Genomic DNA, 18,525 nt, shown 5'->3' on the forward strand with positions numbered 1-18,525 from the left:
AAAAATTTCATCTAATACATTAGATACCACGTATTACTGATGGTTCATATTGTGACGTGGGAATTTTAAGTAGTGTCCCATTGATTTATTTAGAGTTCTCAGCTTAAAAAGTTGTTTACATTCAATAAATTCTTTTTTCAACTAGAAAGTTTTTGACTTTATAGGATGCAGGATTTGGTCTTAAATGTAAGAATCATTTGTATCTTCTAGAAGGCATGTCAGGAAACTTATGCAGATTTTTTTGATTCTGTTCTTTTTCTTTGAAAAGAAGCAAATTCACATTCTGTGAAAAGGGGGTCAAAATTTGAAGTGTTGATTTAAGGTTTTGTTCATAGTTATAGTTAACATAACTTTGACTGGCCAGTTACCAGTTGGTAGAACTGCCACATTTCTATTAGTCAATTGAACAAAAAACCTTCCTTGCATTATCTTGAACTTCTTAATGAAATACTATGCTCTTCAACCACTGATTGGCAGGGGGAGGACCACAGGGTTAGTGCATGGCGAGACATATTACAACAGAGTTGTTAAAAAACAATACTGTGATACCTATTTGTTTTTAAAGCACTAGCTAAAACAAATACCAAATTGAGATTGCAGTAGTGTATGATTTTTCTTATTTTCACGATTTTATCCTATTTAAAACCTTGATTCCAGCCAGACCCCTTTTACATATGACTTGTTTTTAAGGCATAGCTTATTGCTGTTGTTTGAATGAAGTTGCATTTATGTTCCAGCTGCGAACATGCAGTAATGAAATCATGGAGGATAAATGTTTTCCTATGTGCAGATTCTGTATGTTTTCGGTAGATATCTCTGTGCCTGCTTTAACACTTGCAAGATTTCAGTAACTGAGCTGTGGGCCATCCTCTATCCTGAGCACAGCATGAGACACAGCCTTAACGAGCAAACCTTTTCACCAGCAAGGCCCTTGGGTTTTTTTATGCTGTACTTGCTTATGACTTGTACTTTTCACTTAGAGCTGGCATTGCTGCAAGAATAAAGCATTGTGCTAAGGCCTATTGTGCTAAGCATGAACTGTCTTTCTGCATAGCATTAACCCAACTCTCCTATTGCATTTAAATGCAATTTCTTCTAATAGAGAAATATAGGTTTGTTTTTTCTGTACATTTTAAGTGAACTGTTACACAAAACATATTTTTTTAAAAGCCCTTTTATTGGAAAAAATTTGACATACTGGCAAAAAAAGGGCTTGTTCAAGCAGGATTGGATTTTCTGTAACACTGGTTACACATACAACTATATTGTAAATTCATAGCTGTAAATCATTTACAAAATACTGTTGGGCATTCTATTTGCAAGCTGTAATCCTTGGGAGTCAAGCATCTGTCTCCCTTCATTAGTTCAGGCAGTGTCTGCTCGGCAGCACCAAACTGGAGGGCTAAACCAGGGAGCTGCAGTGCTCAACTTTAAACTACCTTGACTGTAAAAACAGGAGTAAAGATACGGCAGCCAGAGGTGTGACACATCTTAGAGTTCCCATGAGGCATAAACCTGGTTCTTAGCCAGTGCTAGGCCTCGTTGTGTCTTAGCTGGTACTCTTGTCCCTGCTCTCTGTTCTGCAGTCACTTCTTCATTTTGCTCTGCAGCAAAGACCAGAGGCCAGCAGTGGTGTGCAGGAGGAGAAACTTAAACCAAGTGAATAGAGAACAGCGAAGCTGTCTCTGCCACTTGATTTCCCAATGTTGTAGCATTGGTAGAAGCTTCATCCTGCATGGTAGGTAACTACGAGTGGCAGGCTGCTCCAGCTCCAAAGAGTAAAGTGTAGCTTCATACACTTCAGCATGAAGGAAGGATGAGTCCAGTATTTAGAAATGCTTCTGTGCATTTCTCTCTGCTCTTGTTTTAACCTTATTTCTGCTGCATCTTATGCAACAGACACCTTTGAGTCTGATCTCTGAAAATTCTTTTGTGTGGATCTCCAAGAGCCTCTAGCACAAGGGAATCTGGAGTATTTTGGTGGAGTAAAATATATCCATAGCTGCAGTGAAATGGGAGACTTCTCTTGAAAGAAGATCTGACTTTAAGAAGGTAGTGTATGTAGCTAAGATGAACCTCTTATTTAGAGGAAGACAGTGAGCAAGGCATGAAATCCATATACTCACTTGTGATGCCCTGTACCTGCAGGTGGTAATTTAAGAACCATGGAATTTAGAGAGATTGGTGGATCCCAGCCATTTCTAAATGTCTCTTCTGATAGTCATCATATGCAATGTGTCACTAAAGGCATGTCCTGTCCCAGCAAACTCTTTAAATTCTCCAGATAACAAGATGGCAAAATATGGAGGAAGTAAAGTGATTATAATTTGCAAAATGAACCATTCACAGCTTACCCACTCTCAGGCATTGAACAGTCCGTGACACAGAAATGTATTTTAGTGGAAAGCTGATGTGCAGCTTTGTTGATTTTTGTAGGGAATTCTTCCCATATGTCAGGGGATGCTCTTTGGAGCTCAACTGACTATAGCTACCTGGCAATGCAGTGTGTGTGCTGTGTACTAGGTGTTTTTTTTAAAAGATTCCTTCTTTTTATCAGGAAGAGCTTTTGGTGATCCTTGATCCAACTAGCACTCTGTTGATGTCGTAACTGAGTTTTTTTGTACAGCCAGGTGTACAGAAGCTTAGCTGCAGGTTCTTTCATCACTTAGCTATAGGGTGCATGAAGAGTATTTAGGGCACCCCATCATCCCACCCTCTCAGTTTTATTTTTGTTTCTTAAACCCTGATCACTAACTTTGCTTAACCACAATGCAAATAGTAAGTCTATGTAAGCAGGGAAAGCTCAAGGGGAACAGAAGACAAATACTGTCTTTTTTAATGATAGAAAATCAGTCAATGTAAGTGGTTTTACCAAGAAATGGGCACTCTTTGAGCAACCTGGCTGTGAAGCCTCCTGTATCACATTCCAGGGCATCACTATAATCACCCCTGTAACCTGTTGTGACCAGCTGCCTTTGACTCTTTAGTCAGTTTTCTGGTTAGGTTAAAAAAGATATGAAAACCCATGAAATTTGGATAGGTAGTTTTGCAAATGCTTTGGAAAGAAAGGCTAGTGCAGGTGTTCACACACAGCTCCTTTGCTGTTGTTTTAGTAGGTAGTTTAATTTAGGATGAAACTCCTGAGTTTTTATTCCCTGTGAAGCACAGGCAAACATGTCACAGAGGTTAGAGCCTGGCCACTCAGAAGAGTTATTAATCATTTAGCTGAAGAGGGCACATTTCATTTGTTACTACAAACAGACTGGATCAGGAGAATGCCATTATCTGTAGGTGAAGTTTATGTAAGTAGAAATTTAATATGATGTACAACCAAATGACAGATGTCTCTTGATACCACTAAAGAAAAGAAAAAAAAAAAAAAAAAAAAAAAAAAAGCTGAAGAAGCTGATGAGCTGACCAAAACCACCTCTCTTCCCCTGCCTGCTTGTCCCTGGGATGGCTTCTGAAAGTGTGGTGCTGGTACAGGCTGGAGGCTGGTTCTCCTGTCCTTTGCATTGGTGAGAGACTCATTTCTGATCGTGGCTGTTGCAGGGTGACCCTTTCTCTTCTTTTGAGCATACACTCAAAACCAGTCTGCTGTGGCTTTCAGTTCTGATATTTAGGGGCTCCTACTTCTACACAAACTGCAGAGCTTGTTTGGGTTCTCTGGTCTTAACCTGATTTATTCTTCAATCCTGAATCCGGTTGAATTAAGCAGCTCCAATTGCCTTGGAACCAGTCCACCTGGTTGGGAAATGTTGTATTCTGTTTAGTGCTGTACAGAATGAAGGATTGAAGAGTTTGAACCTTCTTTTGTCATGAAAGCTCTGTTGCCTGTGGTTCTTGCCATGCCACTCAGTGATTTTGCACTTTGTTTTAAGAACAATGACCCCAGAAGGACGCTGTCTGTTTTAATGAATTCTTACTTGACCTCCATGTTTAGATTCACTAATCGTATGCTTTCTGTTGATTGCTGACTAATCTGGTGGTGTCTTTTTCCTTGATTTTTAAATTGGTTCTAACTTTCACTTTTGCTCTGTCCTTTCCTCCTTTAAATAGTTTTTCTTACCTCTTGCTGCAAGAATGTCTCAGGAGTCTTACTTTGAATCTAAAACAGAGGAGTCAAACAGTGCAGAGATGTCATGTCAGATCACAGCAACAAGTAACGGGGAGGTAGCTGGCATGAACCAAAGTCTGAAGGCCTTGATGATGACGGGCTTTGGGGATATCTTCTCTCTGAACCAAGCAGGATCTGTCCTGCATTCTGGAATGCAGATAAACATGCAAGCCAAAAAGAATTCTTCTAAAACCACCTCTATGAGAAAAGGGAAGAAAATCAACATGGCTTTGGGTTTCAGTGAATTCGACTGGTCAGATGACGATGATGATGATGATGATTTTGATGACACAGATGATAGCAGTGAATGAAATAAGTTGTAGAAGTAACCCTGAAATCGTTTTAGCAAAACAAAACAATAAAGTTTTAGAACAAGAATCATGTCAGTTTGGTCTGTTTAAATCCTGTAAAAGAACAAAAAACCAACAAACAACAACAAAAAATATCTTCTCCAGGCTGAGCATATTTGTATGTAGAAAGATACGTTGTTTTTGTTTCGATTGTGCTGACTTATTTCTGCTTTGATGAAATTTGGAACTAAACTTTCCAAACTAATTGAGATTATTATTATTTTAAGAACCATGATTATATCTATAATTCCTAATGCCTGATTACAGAAACTATGGCTTGATAAATTTAAGATCTGGAAACACTGGGAGAAACTTCAATGCCTTTAATGCCATTAATGTACTTCAAATTTTTCTTTTGTGTTTTTTGTCATTTCCCTTACTCCTTTAATTGTCAATCATATGCATATACTTGTACTTCCAGATTTGCTATTCTCTGCATCCATTCTTTCATACTGGTGTAGTGAAGGGGTTTGCTGTGTTTCTAATTTAATGCCCTTTTCAAGGCAGCATTGTGGGAAGTCACAAATAGGTTTCTAGGAAGAGAGAAGCTTGGGGGGGAAGAGAGGGGTTAGTTAAATATAAGGTTTAAACTTGAATAGCAGCAGAACCCAGATAATCCCTATTAGTAGATGATTTGTATAAATGTTCTTTTTTCCCCCTCACGTGTATGTGCATGTGTATATAATTCACGCTAGCAAAGTAAACTGCAATCAGACCTCTGCATCTATTATCAGATATTGTGATCTACAAGCTAATTTTCAGTTATGTTGATGTGAATCCATGAAGCCTCATTAACTTTGATGGACTTATTCTTGTACCTGAGAGCAAAAATCGGTGTTTGTAAATTTTGATTCTGTTGTATCTCCTAAACAGCATGTGCCATCCTTAGAAAAGGACAAAGAGAAGCTGCTATGACATTTCAGCTCGGGCCCTACTACTGTGGCTTGTGTGAAATTTTCCGATGGCAGTAACATCAGGAATATTTACTAGTCTCTACATACCTGTTTTTTGCAGCTACCTTTCTTTTAAAGTATTGTTGCTGCTGTTACAGCTTACCATAAAATTCAGCGTGTAATAATCTGCTGCAATAATTGTCTGCCAGGCACTTATGTTGAAAGCAGTGAGGATGTTTCTCCTGATGACCCCTTTAGTAGTGATGCAGAAGGAGGGAGGGAAACCAGTGCAAACACAGATGCAGGTTAGAAAGGAAGATGTTGTAAAATATTTGCCAAGGAAGAAGGGCAGCATTTCAAAAGAAAAATGTTACTGTGTAGTTCAGCAGTAGTGGGAATAAGCCATCAAAATTCCATTCTCAATTACTGGAAGGGTTTCTTTTATGAAAACTTCTGGTTTTGAGTGGCTTCTTTAATTATAGGCTTGCCTGTTACACAGCTCTAACCTACATATTATCATGTTTGGTGGATAGCTTTGAGAAAAATGGATACATTAGATAACAGCAGGCCTGAAATCATTACATGTTCACTTAACAAAACAAAATTCTTTGAAGGAGTTTTTCTAGAGTAGGCACCTCTTTGGGTTGTGAGAAAGAATTGTTTTATCCTTGAGCATCAGCACTGGTCTGGCAAGTGCTGCGCTTCAAGCTGGCCTACTCCATTCAGGTTGCACAGGATTAGACCCAGCTGAGATGCGTAGCTCCTGCAGGATGTCATTTAACCTTCTTCCAAACAGTTGCAAATATATTGATGTGAAGTTAACCTTCTTGTATCTGGAAGCTTTTCTCATGAGGAAATTATAATTTAAATGGTGCGGTACATGTACAAAGTATCCCAAGGAGGAACTCCTTCGGCTCAGGTGGGGATGGCTTCTTGGGTCCATCAGAGCAACCTGATTTGAGGGAGAAGAGGAGACTTGGAAGGGCAAATAATGACATGGAAATAAAAACAAATAGCCTTTTCCAGTGCAGATTTGTACTATTTTTGTAAGTCTACGTCTGCTAACACCCACAGCAATGATACTATTTTTGTAACTGCCACTTTGCACTCAGCCAAATTTGATGGATTTGTGTCATGTAGTATGTGCACTTTAGATCTTAAGATGTGTGTCATTGTGCATGAATTACTGTACCACATAAGCTGTGTAGGGTTGTACAACTGAAAACAAAATTTGGTTCAGTACATTTAGAATTCAAAAACCCCCAAAAATCTGTTCCTAGCATTGATATTTTGCACTTTTTTGGTGTTTGACAATCTCAGAGCACTTCATGCACATTTATGTTTGTGTGGGTTTTAACTGAATTTGTAAATTCACTTTTTAATCTTTACAGAAATAAAAATAGTTAAGTAGTATGACACTGATTTTCGTAGTTGCAAAATCACAAGGTTTAAGTCTGTCTTCAAGGTTTTGTGCTTACCCAGGGGTGTAACTTACATCAGCAAATATCATCAGAATGTGGTAACGTGCTTGTAGTAATTTCTACTATCTACTTGTTTCAGTATTTTTGAATGGAACAAGATGGATTTTTTTCCCCTTTGCCTTTCTTTCCTCATGTTGTTTGTCAAAGCAAATTAAACTGTATTAAGGGAAAATTAAAGCTCTTGTAAAACTTCCCCATTCATTTGAAGTAGCAAAAGTCATCTCTGAATTGTAGGTAAGGTACTGACTTGTCAAAGTCTTCTGATGCGGTTGAGATAGTGTTATACTTAGGATATTGGCTGTGCTTACTGAAAAAGTAGTGGTACTGGTCGCATCTTTACTTTCCTGGGATGAGTTTCATACCAGATGTCTCCAGTTTACAAGCCGAATATCGTATGTGAGAATCAAGCTGTGTTGTTTCTGCCTCTGAAATGCTTCTCACTAGATAAAAGCTTTAAAAGTGGCTCTGGTGGGCAGGTATGGTGTTTGGAGGAGGTCAGAGTATTTCATCTTCCATACCTGATTTTGCTCTGCAGCGTATCCCAGTCCATCTTCTACCTGTCTCATCACCAGGTTATATGAATCTCCAGAACAGTCCACAGCCACAGTGTGTCAGCTTATGAAAGCATTAACCAAACCCAGAAGGCATTTCTCTGGCTGCTCTGGACCAAAACCAGAACAAACCACCAAAAGCCTTCCTGTACACACCTCTCAGCTCACTAGGCCATTCCAGGTCTTTTGGGTTCCCAGTTTTCGCTGTCTTCCATAAACCCTGAAGGTATTTGCAGTAAAATCGCTGCATTTGGTGGAGGGGAAAGGTAAGAACCAGGCCTGAACTTCTCATTTTTACCAGGCTGCTGTACTGCAAACATTGACTTAGGTGGGTAAATGGCCTCAGAGAAGAATGGGGAGGATCGACTTCTGGCTTGCTTGAAAGATGCATGGTCAGCTGGGACCAAGACAGGATGCCCATCTCCCAACTCCCTTTCTTTTCCTTCAGCAGTGGTGAAAAAAAATGGAAAGGGGACTTAATGGAGGAAAACTTTTGCTCTAGTCATTTTTGTGATGATGACATTACTAATTTCTTGGAGTAGCAAGTGCCTTAAGGTACAGTGTGTAGGTGTGCTGCATCGGCAGCCATTGTGTGCTCCCTGACATGGAGCTTGTCCCCTCTGGATGGGAGGCGCTTCCTGGAGGTGAGGTCTGGCGTGGCCTCTTGTCACACAGTCATGTTCTTGACTTGTCATTTGCTTATTGTTCCAGAGGTTTTCTTAGATGTTGATTGCCTTTCCTTCTGGGTTTTAAAGTGTTTATTCTGAGTTAAAAATCTGATGCAGTAATGATGGGTATTGCTCTCAGCAGTAGCAGTAGATCTGTAACGTGCATATAGCTGTTAAATATTCAGCAGTATTACTGTGCATCTTTAGTGCTGTACTTCCTTTTTCTGTAATCAGGCTGCTTTTACAGGTTTTTAATAAGACATCTGACTTGGCAGAGGTTTTAACTACAGTCCTAGGTAGAACGTTCAGGTAGATAAAGTAAGTTCATTTAGTAATTTTCACAGCCCTTAAAATGTACTGGTAGGAATCTGGAGGAGAGACCTTTCCCCTTTCCCCCAGGCTTTGACTTAGTGTACACTGTAAAATCTGCACAGAGATTTCTGATGTGTGAAGATCTAATTTTAAAACTGTAGAACCAAGAACTTTCTTTCAACATTTTATATTGTGTGCTAAATATTCATATGCCTTTTAAAGTCAGATATAGTCCACTGCATTTCTTGCTTTTGCACTACTGAAGAAGTTTTGTACTGAATAATAGGAGTCGATGCTACTTACACTTCAAGTTTGATCTGATGGAATTTGAATAGAAAATATTTTCACAGTGTTAGAAAACTTCATTTTCCCTTCTGAAAAAGCAAAGCTGAGCGCAATGCCTATGCCAAGATTCTTGTGCTGTAAACTGAATATATAATTTGTGTGGAACATGCAATGTTACACTTCTGTGTGGTAAAATCTTGCAGTGTCAGTTATCTTCCTTATTGCACTTGACATACCATGTCTTGTTTTATTCACACTGTGGATTCAATTTTCCAGTGTAAAACCAAAGCAAACAAACAAAAAGAAATCATACAATGTATTAAATTTCCTTGATTGGTGTCCTAAACTTTCTTTTGATGTGAACTTTTCCCTTGCTTCTCTTTTGTTCCAAACTTCTATTTTGCAATAAACATTTTGACAGTAAATTTTATGCATTTGTGTCACTGTGTAAAACGCTGGTGTTCCAAGAGGTTCCTTATTGTCTGCTGGTTTAAGTCACTTTTTTGTATTACTCACTGTGTGACATTTCTCCTTTATTCTCCCATTAAAAAAAAAAAAAAGAAAGAATACAGAACTATTCTGCCACTGGTTATATTTAAACATGAAGAAAGCTGAAAAAACCCACTGTACATCTAAAAATGCATTATCGGACTTCTGCAGTAAATTTTTCAGTTGTACAAATTACTGTACCAGGCTCCTGCTGCAGCACCAGCCAGTTTGACTAGAAGTACCTACAAAAGGCACAGCTCATGGCCTCCTGAGGGTGTTCACGATTGCCACTTGCCCTTCCTTGTACTTAAGTGTTGCTCCCAGCAGTACTTTTGCCTCACAGCATTCTGCCCAGGCTGCAGGTTGTTGTTAGTGTGCAGCTGGAGGACATGCTTGGCTTGTGGGTGGGGGCTGGGGAACCTGGGGGTGGCAGAGCTCTCCGGAGCAGGTGGCAAAGCCATGGGGGCTCGTGGGTAACCGAGCTGAGTCTCTCATAAATTACTGTTATCTACATCAAAAGAGTTTGCAACTACACCATGATATGAAGCTTCTGGGAGACGCTGACTGTCCAAACTGTCCAAATACAGATCTACAACAATTAATCTTAACCCTTTAAGCTGGATAAAATGCGAAGAAGGTGAAGCTTGGGATACCATATACCTGAATGAGTAAAATGGCAATCACTGTCACAGTGACATCTTCTCCTCTGTCAGTTTTCAGATCATCCCAGAATTTTGTTTAATGCAGTGGTTTCCTAGTGCTTCAAGAGCTAAGACCATCTTGCATCCAACAAAATGTAGGAGGAGGCTGGGAAGTGCTGTACTCCCCCAGCCTTAGGGGAGCAGTTACAAAGCATTGGCAGAAACAAAGAGAGACTTGTCTGTACATGGACAGGAAGACAATCTGCAGTGGCCAGACTCCAAATTCTGTTTTTGCTGCTGTCCAGTGAAATTTTCCCTTCCTTTTGCAGAAAATGTCCATCATTTGGGAGGGAGTCATAACCCCAGCATTATTTTCATTGCAGAAATCAAGTGGTACCAAAGCCACAGCAAAAGCCTTCCTGTAGTGTCAGAACCAAGAGGAGAGGCAGCTAGAGTCCCTTGCCATCGGATGGTTTACTCTTGCTTCCTGTTGGAGATCTGCTGGTAGTTTTATCTGCAGAGAGTGATAGGATTGATTTAACACTGCCAACACGCTGTTGGAGCCAGCCCATGATCACTGTGAATCCAATGGTTTAGTACAAGTCACAGCCTAAGTCCTGCGCTTTGCAGGGAAAAAGGAACAGAATAGTATCGGCCACCAGAGTAAAATTTGGGTGGAGGGGAGAAAAATGGTCAGATGGTTTTCTTTTCAATTCGTATCTCTCACACAGTTGCTGCCCTCCTTTGATATTTGTGCATGGACCGAAGAAGATGTGGTGAGTATTTTGTGTTAATGTGGCCAAGCTTGAGCTGCTGGAGCTCTCTAACAAATTACAGTGGATGTGGTGGGAGGGAGGGCCGGATCAGAACATCTAGGGTGAGATGCTGTTTGTTTGGTGAAACTTGTGTCCCAGAAAGGCCTGGAAACGACCAGGAGTAAATTAAGAATTTGAGTTACCTTCCTGAAACAGCCACATTCTCCAGTGTCCAAAAAACAGTGGGAGCTGGGAACTGACAGGAACCAGGAGGGCATTCCTGAGTCCTCCTTTAACGAATGTGGAAGACCTGACCCTGGACAGGTTTTATCCCACTGTGTGCCACCTGGATGGCAATTAACTGAAAAAAGTTTGGGGCTATTTAGGGGGTGTGGAACCTCTTTTTCATATAAAATAATGGCATTGAGTGCTTTTTACCTTTTTATTCAGCTAAAAGGCTAAACAAGACACATTAGTGCTTTATCTCTGGCATAGTGATGTGTTTCAATGTCCTATCAAGCACTCTCTTTGTGTGTTGTGCATCATGGGGTTGTTTGGCTGACATTTACCAAAGGACTGTCTGGAAAGCCAGTGCAAAAGCCATAAAAGCCCTGGCTCCTTCACTTCAGTCCTTGTAGCACGTGACATTTCTCAGCTTCCGCTTCAGTCATTTCAGTTCTTCATGACAATAAACTGAGAAAGGTGGCTGCAAAATGGAAGGCAGGTTAGAAAAGCTAAATAGAAGTAATAATCACTTGCATTGGTGAATCTTGAGTCATCCCAAAGTGAGAAATGTTTTTAAATTTTATTTTAAAAACGATGATTACTTGTGAACTACAAATAACTGTAATACAAGATTGTGATAATTTGAACTTCAAGATTGATTCCTCTTTTTTGCAGTTTTTCTGGATGCAACAACTTACTAGAAAAGGTAAAAGCTATTCATGTGTACTTTCATATTTATATTTATGAACTAATATACATTTATTCATTCCCTCCCCCCCCAATAAAGTGCTGTGTGGATTTTTGAATAACCTCTTTTATCTTAAGGCGATACTTCTGGTGAAATGAGTGTCTATGCTAGCTTGTTTAAGGAACATCATATCACTGGGAAGCAATTGCTTCTTCTAGAAGAAGAGGATCTAAAGGACATGGGAATTGTTTCCAGAGGACACATCATCCATTTAAAGGTATTATCAGCATATATTGAATGTTGCACTAGGTTATAGTGTGAATATTAGAGTCTATGGGGTTTCAGTAGTATTAGCAACAAAAAACGTTACAAGGCTAAAAAGAGAACATATTTGATATCTAAAATAAATGGAGTTCTAGCTTCATATGGATATAGAACTCAAAGCACCCTGAGCATTTTATGAGGCATGAAAATGTGCTGTAGTCTTTATACTCCTCTAAAGTTCTTGGTTTTCTGGTGAGCTGGATGGCAGTTCTGCTACAGATTCACCTAGGAGAGCCATTCTCCTAGCGGAAAAGCTTGGGAATCTTCAGAGAGAGCTCTCTTTAGCTGAAGGAGAAACAGATACAAAAACAGTTATTTGAACTGAAATATCAACTTCTCAACTTCCAGATCTCATTTATAGTGTAAAGCATATTTAGACTAACAAAACTCAGTTGGAGAACTCTAAAGCTGATTGACAGCCAGGTTTCTTTACTCTTAGAACTTTGCTTTAAAACAGTGTTTTAAATATCTAATGTTTGTAATGGGTTAAGAAAATTACGGTCTGGAAAATGTGATCATGACAGCAGCAATGGTACTAGTACTGTAGCCACAGGAGAGAGTTCAGTTTTCTGGCAGTCAGCTTTGGAAAAGGGATTTTCTAAAAGTAGCATCTATAATTCTGTTGGGTCTCAATCATTTTAGATCACAATTTGCTAGTAAAGAGACACTTGTATTGTAATTGCTAGTCCTGCAAATTTAACTTCATAAGTCACACAGATTTATTCCCCTTTTGCTCATCAGCCGTTTTTTCCATGCCCACACACCATTACTGATATATTTAATTTACATTTCCTACAGGGAAAATTATTGAAACTTAATAAAGTCAATAATGTCCAGAATGAAAGATCTCAGCTTCCTGGGTTGATTTGAGCATAAATAAAAACAACAAAAACAAGCTCCTGAACATCTCTTTTTCTGATTAAGCAGATCTGATTCTGAATGTAAATCGGGCCCAATCTACCACAACAGTTTACTGGACAGGGCTGTATTTTAAACTCTTCACACATGCCCTAATGTATCCACAGTGGGAAATAGAGGGCACATGGAGTTGTGCTGTTTTTTGTGCTGGTATTTGCAGGATGAGATTCTAAATAACTGCCATCTGGTTTTGTTGATTTTTTTTTCTAGACTGCTATCGAGAAGTTAACTCATGACTACCTAAATCTGTTTCATTTTCCGCCATTAATTAAGGCAAGTCTCATTGTTGATATAAGACATACTTCTCGTGCTGGTATGAATATTTCACTGTTCTCATGTCTCAACTTGCCCCCATTCAGGGGAGGACAAGGCTGTAGTTCCTACAGAGGGTTGGAACAAATGCAGAGAGTCAACAGCAGCAATGGGTCACATCAGAACAAGTAATAGGATAATAAAAGTTGTTTTCAAGGTGGTTCTAAGATTTTATCATGGAGCTGGTGGAATTAAATTAAAAGACAACTGGTCGTGATTAGTTTGCTGTCATTAATCAGAAACTACTTTGAAGAGCCATCCCTCCAAACTGCTGCCACCAGCTGATTACCACTGAAGAACAGCAGACTCCTGGCCCAGAATAAGCCCATGACTCCTCAGTTTGCTAATGTTATAGGAGAGAAGGATGATTTAGTGTCTAGTCACCCTTACGTTAATCAACTGGTTTTCTGATATCAGTAATAAGACCCATGCAAAAGGGAGAGAGTGTTTGGGAACCTTGGTGTTGCTAGATCAAATATTTGCCTGATTTAGTTCAGTGAACTAATCAAGGAATTCTAGACCCCAAATCCTGAAGTAGCTTTTTTAGTCATAATTTATTGCACAGCTATAGAGTGAAATCCACTTAAAGCGAATTTGCACATAGCAAAACTCTGTTCCCTGGAGGGGAAAATGAAAGTCAGAGCATTGCCGCCTTGCCGTGCCAGCTGCAATTCCAATGGCAGAGGCTGCCACAATGCTCACAGGGACACTGCACTGTGCCAGAGCAGCTCAGCCAGGAGCAGAAACTGTGCAGCATCTCCCAGTTGCCATCCACCACCCACCCTAAACCCATGCAGAAGCCTTTGCCCCTCTTGGCGTGTGATGTCTCCTTTCTGCTGCCTGTCAGACTTCTAGCATCTGAAAGGCAAATCCTTTCTGCCACCAAAGGGTGTGCTCCTGTCTCCCAGTGGGTTGTGGTAGATGTGAATTCTCACCTTTGCCTTTTTTTTTGGCAGGATTCTGCAGGTGGAGCTGAAGAAAGCATAGAGAAAGTAGTGAATCTTGAACTTGTCTTTGGTTATCACTTGAAGCCAGGAAACGGTCCAAAGGTAAGCTGGGAGTGCTAGATCAGGTGGTTTGATTAAGAGTCCCTACTCAGAGGGCCCAGTATCTTCTGGACACAAAAGATAAATTGGCATGAGAATCCTCTTATTTTGGAAAGTGCCAACTGAATGTCAAGGTGGCAAATGGGGCTGCATCAGTGATGAGGAACCATGCCCCAGAACAGGCAAGGAAGGAAAGAGTGGCACAGAAAGTTTTGGCTGAAAGCTTTTGTTTTCTTGTGAACAATTCTTTAAATTGTATTTTTTGTAATTTGGGATTTCGTTTTGTTCCTTTTATCCCAATGGGTGTAAAATAATAACCTGTTTATTAAAAACAGTTGAGCCGTGGCATATGCCTGATGTTGGTGGGCAGATTTCCTTTTGTCTCAGCAGAAAGGAGATACTGTTCTATGCAACCAAGAGGAGTTTGGAAAATACATGGTATGCACGGCTGCTGGCTGGGCAGGATGGGACTGGTCCTGGTGGTGACTGTGTGCCCTCATGGTACTGGGGAAAGAGGGAGGGGTAGTTGCAGCACATTGCACAAAACTGCTGCACTTCAGCTGGTAAAAGGCAATTGCCAGCATGCCACATCCTAATCAAACCTCAGCTCCGAGCCGAGCTGGTTCAAGGATCTCTCATTACACCCTGTGTAACAGGAGTATTGATGACTCCAGATGTTCCAGCAAAGGATTTCTACCACATTGTTTTTTCTCAAGAGTGAGGTTTGTCCCGTGCTTTTTGTTTTCTTTGTCCAGCTTGCCATGGACTCTGAGTTCAAGGGTTTTAGAATTAATCATCTATGTGGAAATGGTGTGCAAAGCATTTCTGAGCTAGAGTCAGGGGTTGTGACAGCAGGATTTGTTTCCTTTTGTATTTGATAAATCTGCATTGTGTGTCCACCCTAAACTTGTGGGAGGCTGACTTTCATCTTGTGTTATCTGGCTGCTTTGCTTTCAGGGCATATTGTTTGCAGAAGTCTCTTGATTTCTGTACTTGGTGGTGCTTGCAGAGAAAGCATTTAGGTTTGAACTTAGTAGGAACTTGTACTCATACTGAAATAATTTTATCAATTTGAAAAAGCTTTTTGTCAGGAGATTTTCTTTTTTAGTTTGTTTCTTTTATCCTGAGTACTTCTTTCCTATAAAAATCTTCTTTATCACTATGTGAATTACTTAGACTGTTACAGTGTTCTTGAATGCATGTTGCTTATGCAGCTGTACAGCTGCTTTTTTGTAGGTGTGCATTTTTCTCTCCCATGTGCAACTAACTCTTCAAGGAACTAAAAGTCCATAAAATAGCTCATATCTCCCTTCCATTTCCAATATAGGCTGTGAGCCATAGTGCAGGGTGGTGGGCAACCACCCCCAGGAAAGAGCAAAAGAAGGAGCAAATAGACCTCTGCACACTGTAGAGAAATTCATGTTGTACTAACACCTCTAAAGTTTGAAGATGAGTAGATGTTTTAGCCATGACAGCAAAATGTGCAAATGAGACTGTATGCAGAGTCTATGGGACAGAAGCAGAGTTGTTAAGAGAGGGCAGAGTTAGTTCAATGGGCCTGTGTAGTATTGACATAACCTCTGCAGGCTTCTGACAACGTTTTTTATTTGGTCCTGCCTTCCCTGTGAGCTCCTAATTGCTTCTGTCTGCTCTGTGTGCTGTTGGGCCCTTTTCTAAGGAAGCCATTCCCTCCCAAGCTGTGGTTGCATGCCAGGCATGCCTTCCTTGTCAGCTGCCCTGCTGCAGCACCCCATGTGCTTAGTGATGCCGTTCCAGGGAATGCACAGTTTGTCCCCTGAATATGTCTGGGCTGGAAACATCTGTCTGAGATCTGCACGTTAACTTGTACCTGCCTTTAAAGATGTTGCAGAAGAGCCAGTTTGAAAAAGTGGACTGGAAGAAGTAGATTGTCTGAGCTTTTGGGCACGATGCTAGGGCCAACATGGGCAAGTAATTTGCATTAAATGTAACACTAACAAAGACTGGTGTTGTACATACTGTATAGGAAATTTGGCTAGCTTGCTTCTTTGAAAACCCCTGGATACAATCTTGTAGCTCCCCTAGAGGCCGCTTTGAGCCAGCTACTATTGCCATCTAGATTTGTTCCAAAATGAACTGGGAATAGGGCAAAAACCAGGATCGAAAGGTTTAAACTTCTTTTATTGTCCCATTTTTGCAAAAGAGTGGTGCCTGCTCCTGTAAAACTGGGTCAGCAGAAGCACTTGGGATCATACCTTCCACCATCTTTATAGCTAAAAAGCTGGCCTACATCAGTTTAAAAATAAATTTCTCAAAGGAACTTTACCCTAATCAGTCCCTATAACCAGCTGCCTAGCTAAGAAGCATTTCTCCTGTTCTAATCATGTGCAAAAAGAAGCAATAAGCTCAAATCTGGGTTACACATTGAGGGTGTGTGTTTCCTGGGTGATGTGTTGGCTGCTAGACTTGTGTACAGCAAGGGAGGTTGTTAGGCTCAGCTGGGAGGGCTCTGTAAGGAGAACAGGTCATGCTGGGAGATTTTACACCAGGCTGGCTCTGTGCTGGTCTTCTGGGTCAAGTTCCCTTTAGTTATTGTAGTGCATCTTCTAGTTGCACCTGGAAGCAAGCCCATCCATGTCATTAGAGGTGGCTCTGCCCAAGCATGGGACAGGATGGACACACAGGACAAAAGCCTCCTGGTCCAAACTAAAGCTCTGGAGTGGGCACAGCCATGGAGAGCATCATGACCGGAAAAAAGAGCAATACCACTGGATATAAAAGTGCTGGAGAAGCTGGTCCAGGACCCAGAAACCATTTCAGGGGTGCAGGTTAATTCAGATGTGTTTGGCTGGTAAGAGCACAGCACCATCTGTGTGTGAAGATGGTTCCTCAGGGCACAGGTGTCCTCTCCCGGGCACTGCACCGTGCCCCATCAGCACAGCCAGCACACCTTCCTTCGTCAGCAGGCAGAAACTTAAGGGCCTTAGGAATGGCAGTGCCTTTTAGCAAGGATCCTCCTGGATATGCTTCAGGACAGCATTTGAATGTTCAGCCTTTTCTGTATGCTGAATGAAACACTGACTTCCCAGTAAACAGCTTTACCAGCCCCATATTTTTTATCTAATTTAAACTGCATCTTGTAGTGGGATTATGTTGGTTTCCACCAGCTGACAGATGCAGTCATTTCATTACAGTTTCCTTCCCTTTTTAGTTGCATCTTTGGAGGCAATAAAAGCTCCGTTGACCTTTGTGCTCTCTGAATGCATCAGGAGTGAGCACCGCAAAGCTAACCTGGTTTTTAGAGGTTTCTTTTCCAACTCTTGTAGTTCAAGTTATGTGGTTACTTCCATTTACTGCCTTTTCATGACCTTTCTGTACACAATTCCCAATGAGCTGAAAGGTGATAGATTTAGAGTTTTTTTCCCCACAAATTAAAAAAAAAAAGCAGGGGACCACCAATTAACTCCAAGATGGAGAGTAAAACAACAAATCCCGGCAGTTGTGGCTTGAGCTGATTTGCAGGACTGCAGGGGGAATTTTCAATGGCTTTCTCATCCTAGATGGCTCATTAAAATTTCCCAATCAGGGAAAGGTGCCTGAGCTATGTCAGCTCCACACTGATGAATCACCAAACCCCTTGAGAAGGACGCCTTACAGTCCTTTTGCCTTCTATTGATGCATTCTTTAGTTTTGGTCCTCAAAGGGGCAGATTTCACTATGCCATTGAATGTTTTCCTTTTTTACCAATAGTGGCACAATTTGACCTATATCCAAACACAAAGCCTTGAAGTTGGCTCACCATTTTGCCTTATTTTCCCCCAGTTGTCTCTCTCTCCATTTGACAAGGTAAGGAGCAGAGCCTCTTCAAAACCATCTGCTAACTGTGTGAACTATTTTCTAGCCTTGGCTATCTGAACTGAGATATATTTTAATGCTATTATTTAAACGTATAGTGCAAAAGGTAATATATGATTAAGGCTACTTTAAAGTGACATTATGACCAACTCTTCATGTGGAGAAGCTTAGGCTGGCAAAATGCAGGCACTACACGAAAAAACAGCACTGAAGTAGTTGTAACTGGAATGCGGTTTCACAAGTGCTTGAGACCATTTCTGCTGTTTGTTCCTCTCCACCCTCCCACTATATCAACGCTTACAAGTCCTTTCTTTAGTTTCTTAAAAATGAAGCAAGAGCCAAGGTATAAAATTTTAAATTGCAGTTTTACAGTTTTTCAGTCGTTTATAGTCTCCATGCTCTGTGGGTATTTTAACCCTCTTCAGTAAGTATAGCTGGAAGAGGAATTGGTTTTTTCTGATCCTTCCTTTGCAAAATAATCACAGGTACCTTGACTTTCTAACATGGGGTTATTTATCCTTGTCTCAAAACCTCATCTTCCAAATCCTCTCTCTTTAATTCCATCTCAAAGCACAATGCTTTCACTACTAAAGACTAATAGGTAATGCAAAAATCAGAGTAGCTGTGTTTGTGTGC

General features: G+C 40.6%; 1 protein-coding gene across 2 annotated transcripts in view; it reads left to right on the plus strand.

Moving 5' to 3' along the window:
• Positions 1-18,525, plus strand: part of MAP3K20 (mitogen-activated protein kinase kinase kinase 20) — a 92,079-nt gene that overhangs the window by 56,862 nt on the left and 16,692 nt on the right. The window contains exons 12-16 of one of the 2 annotated variants that reach the window (XM_039555590.1): positions 10,519-10,563; positions 11,443-11,473; positions 11,593-11,732; positions 12,908-12,970; positions 13,966-14,058. In XM_039555590.1, coding sequence (XP_039411524.1) covers positions 10,519-10,563; positions 11,443-11,473; positions 11,593-11,732; positions 12,908-12,970; positions 13,966-14,058 — 372 coding nt within the window. Of the gene's footprint in view, positions 1-4,059; positions 9,088-10,518; positions 10,564-11,442; positions 11,474-11,592; positions 11,733-12,907; positions 12,971-13,965; positions 14,059-18,525 lie in introns of those variants that run through there. The other variant, XM_039555591.1, reaches the window with a different exon arrangement.

This window comes from Corvus cornix, chromosome 7 (genome assembly GCF_000738735.6).
Source record: "Corvus cornix cornix isolate S_Up_H32 chromosome 7, ASM73873v5, whole genome shotgun sequence".
Classification (NCBI taxonomy): Eukaryota; Metazoa; Chordata; class Aves; order Passeriformes; family Corvidae; genus Corvus; species Corvus cornix.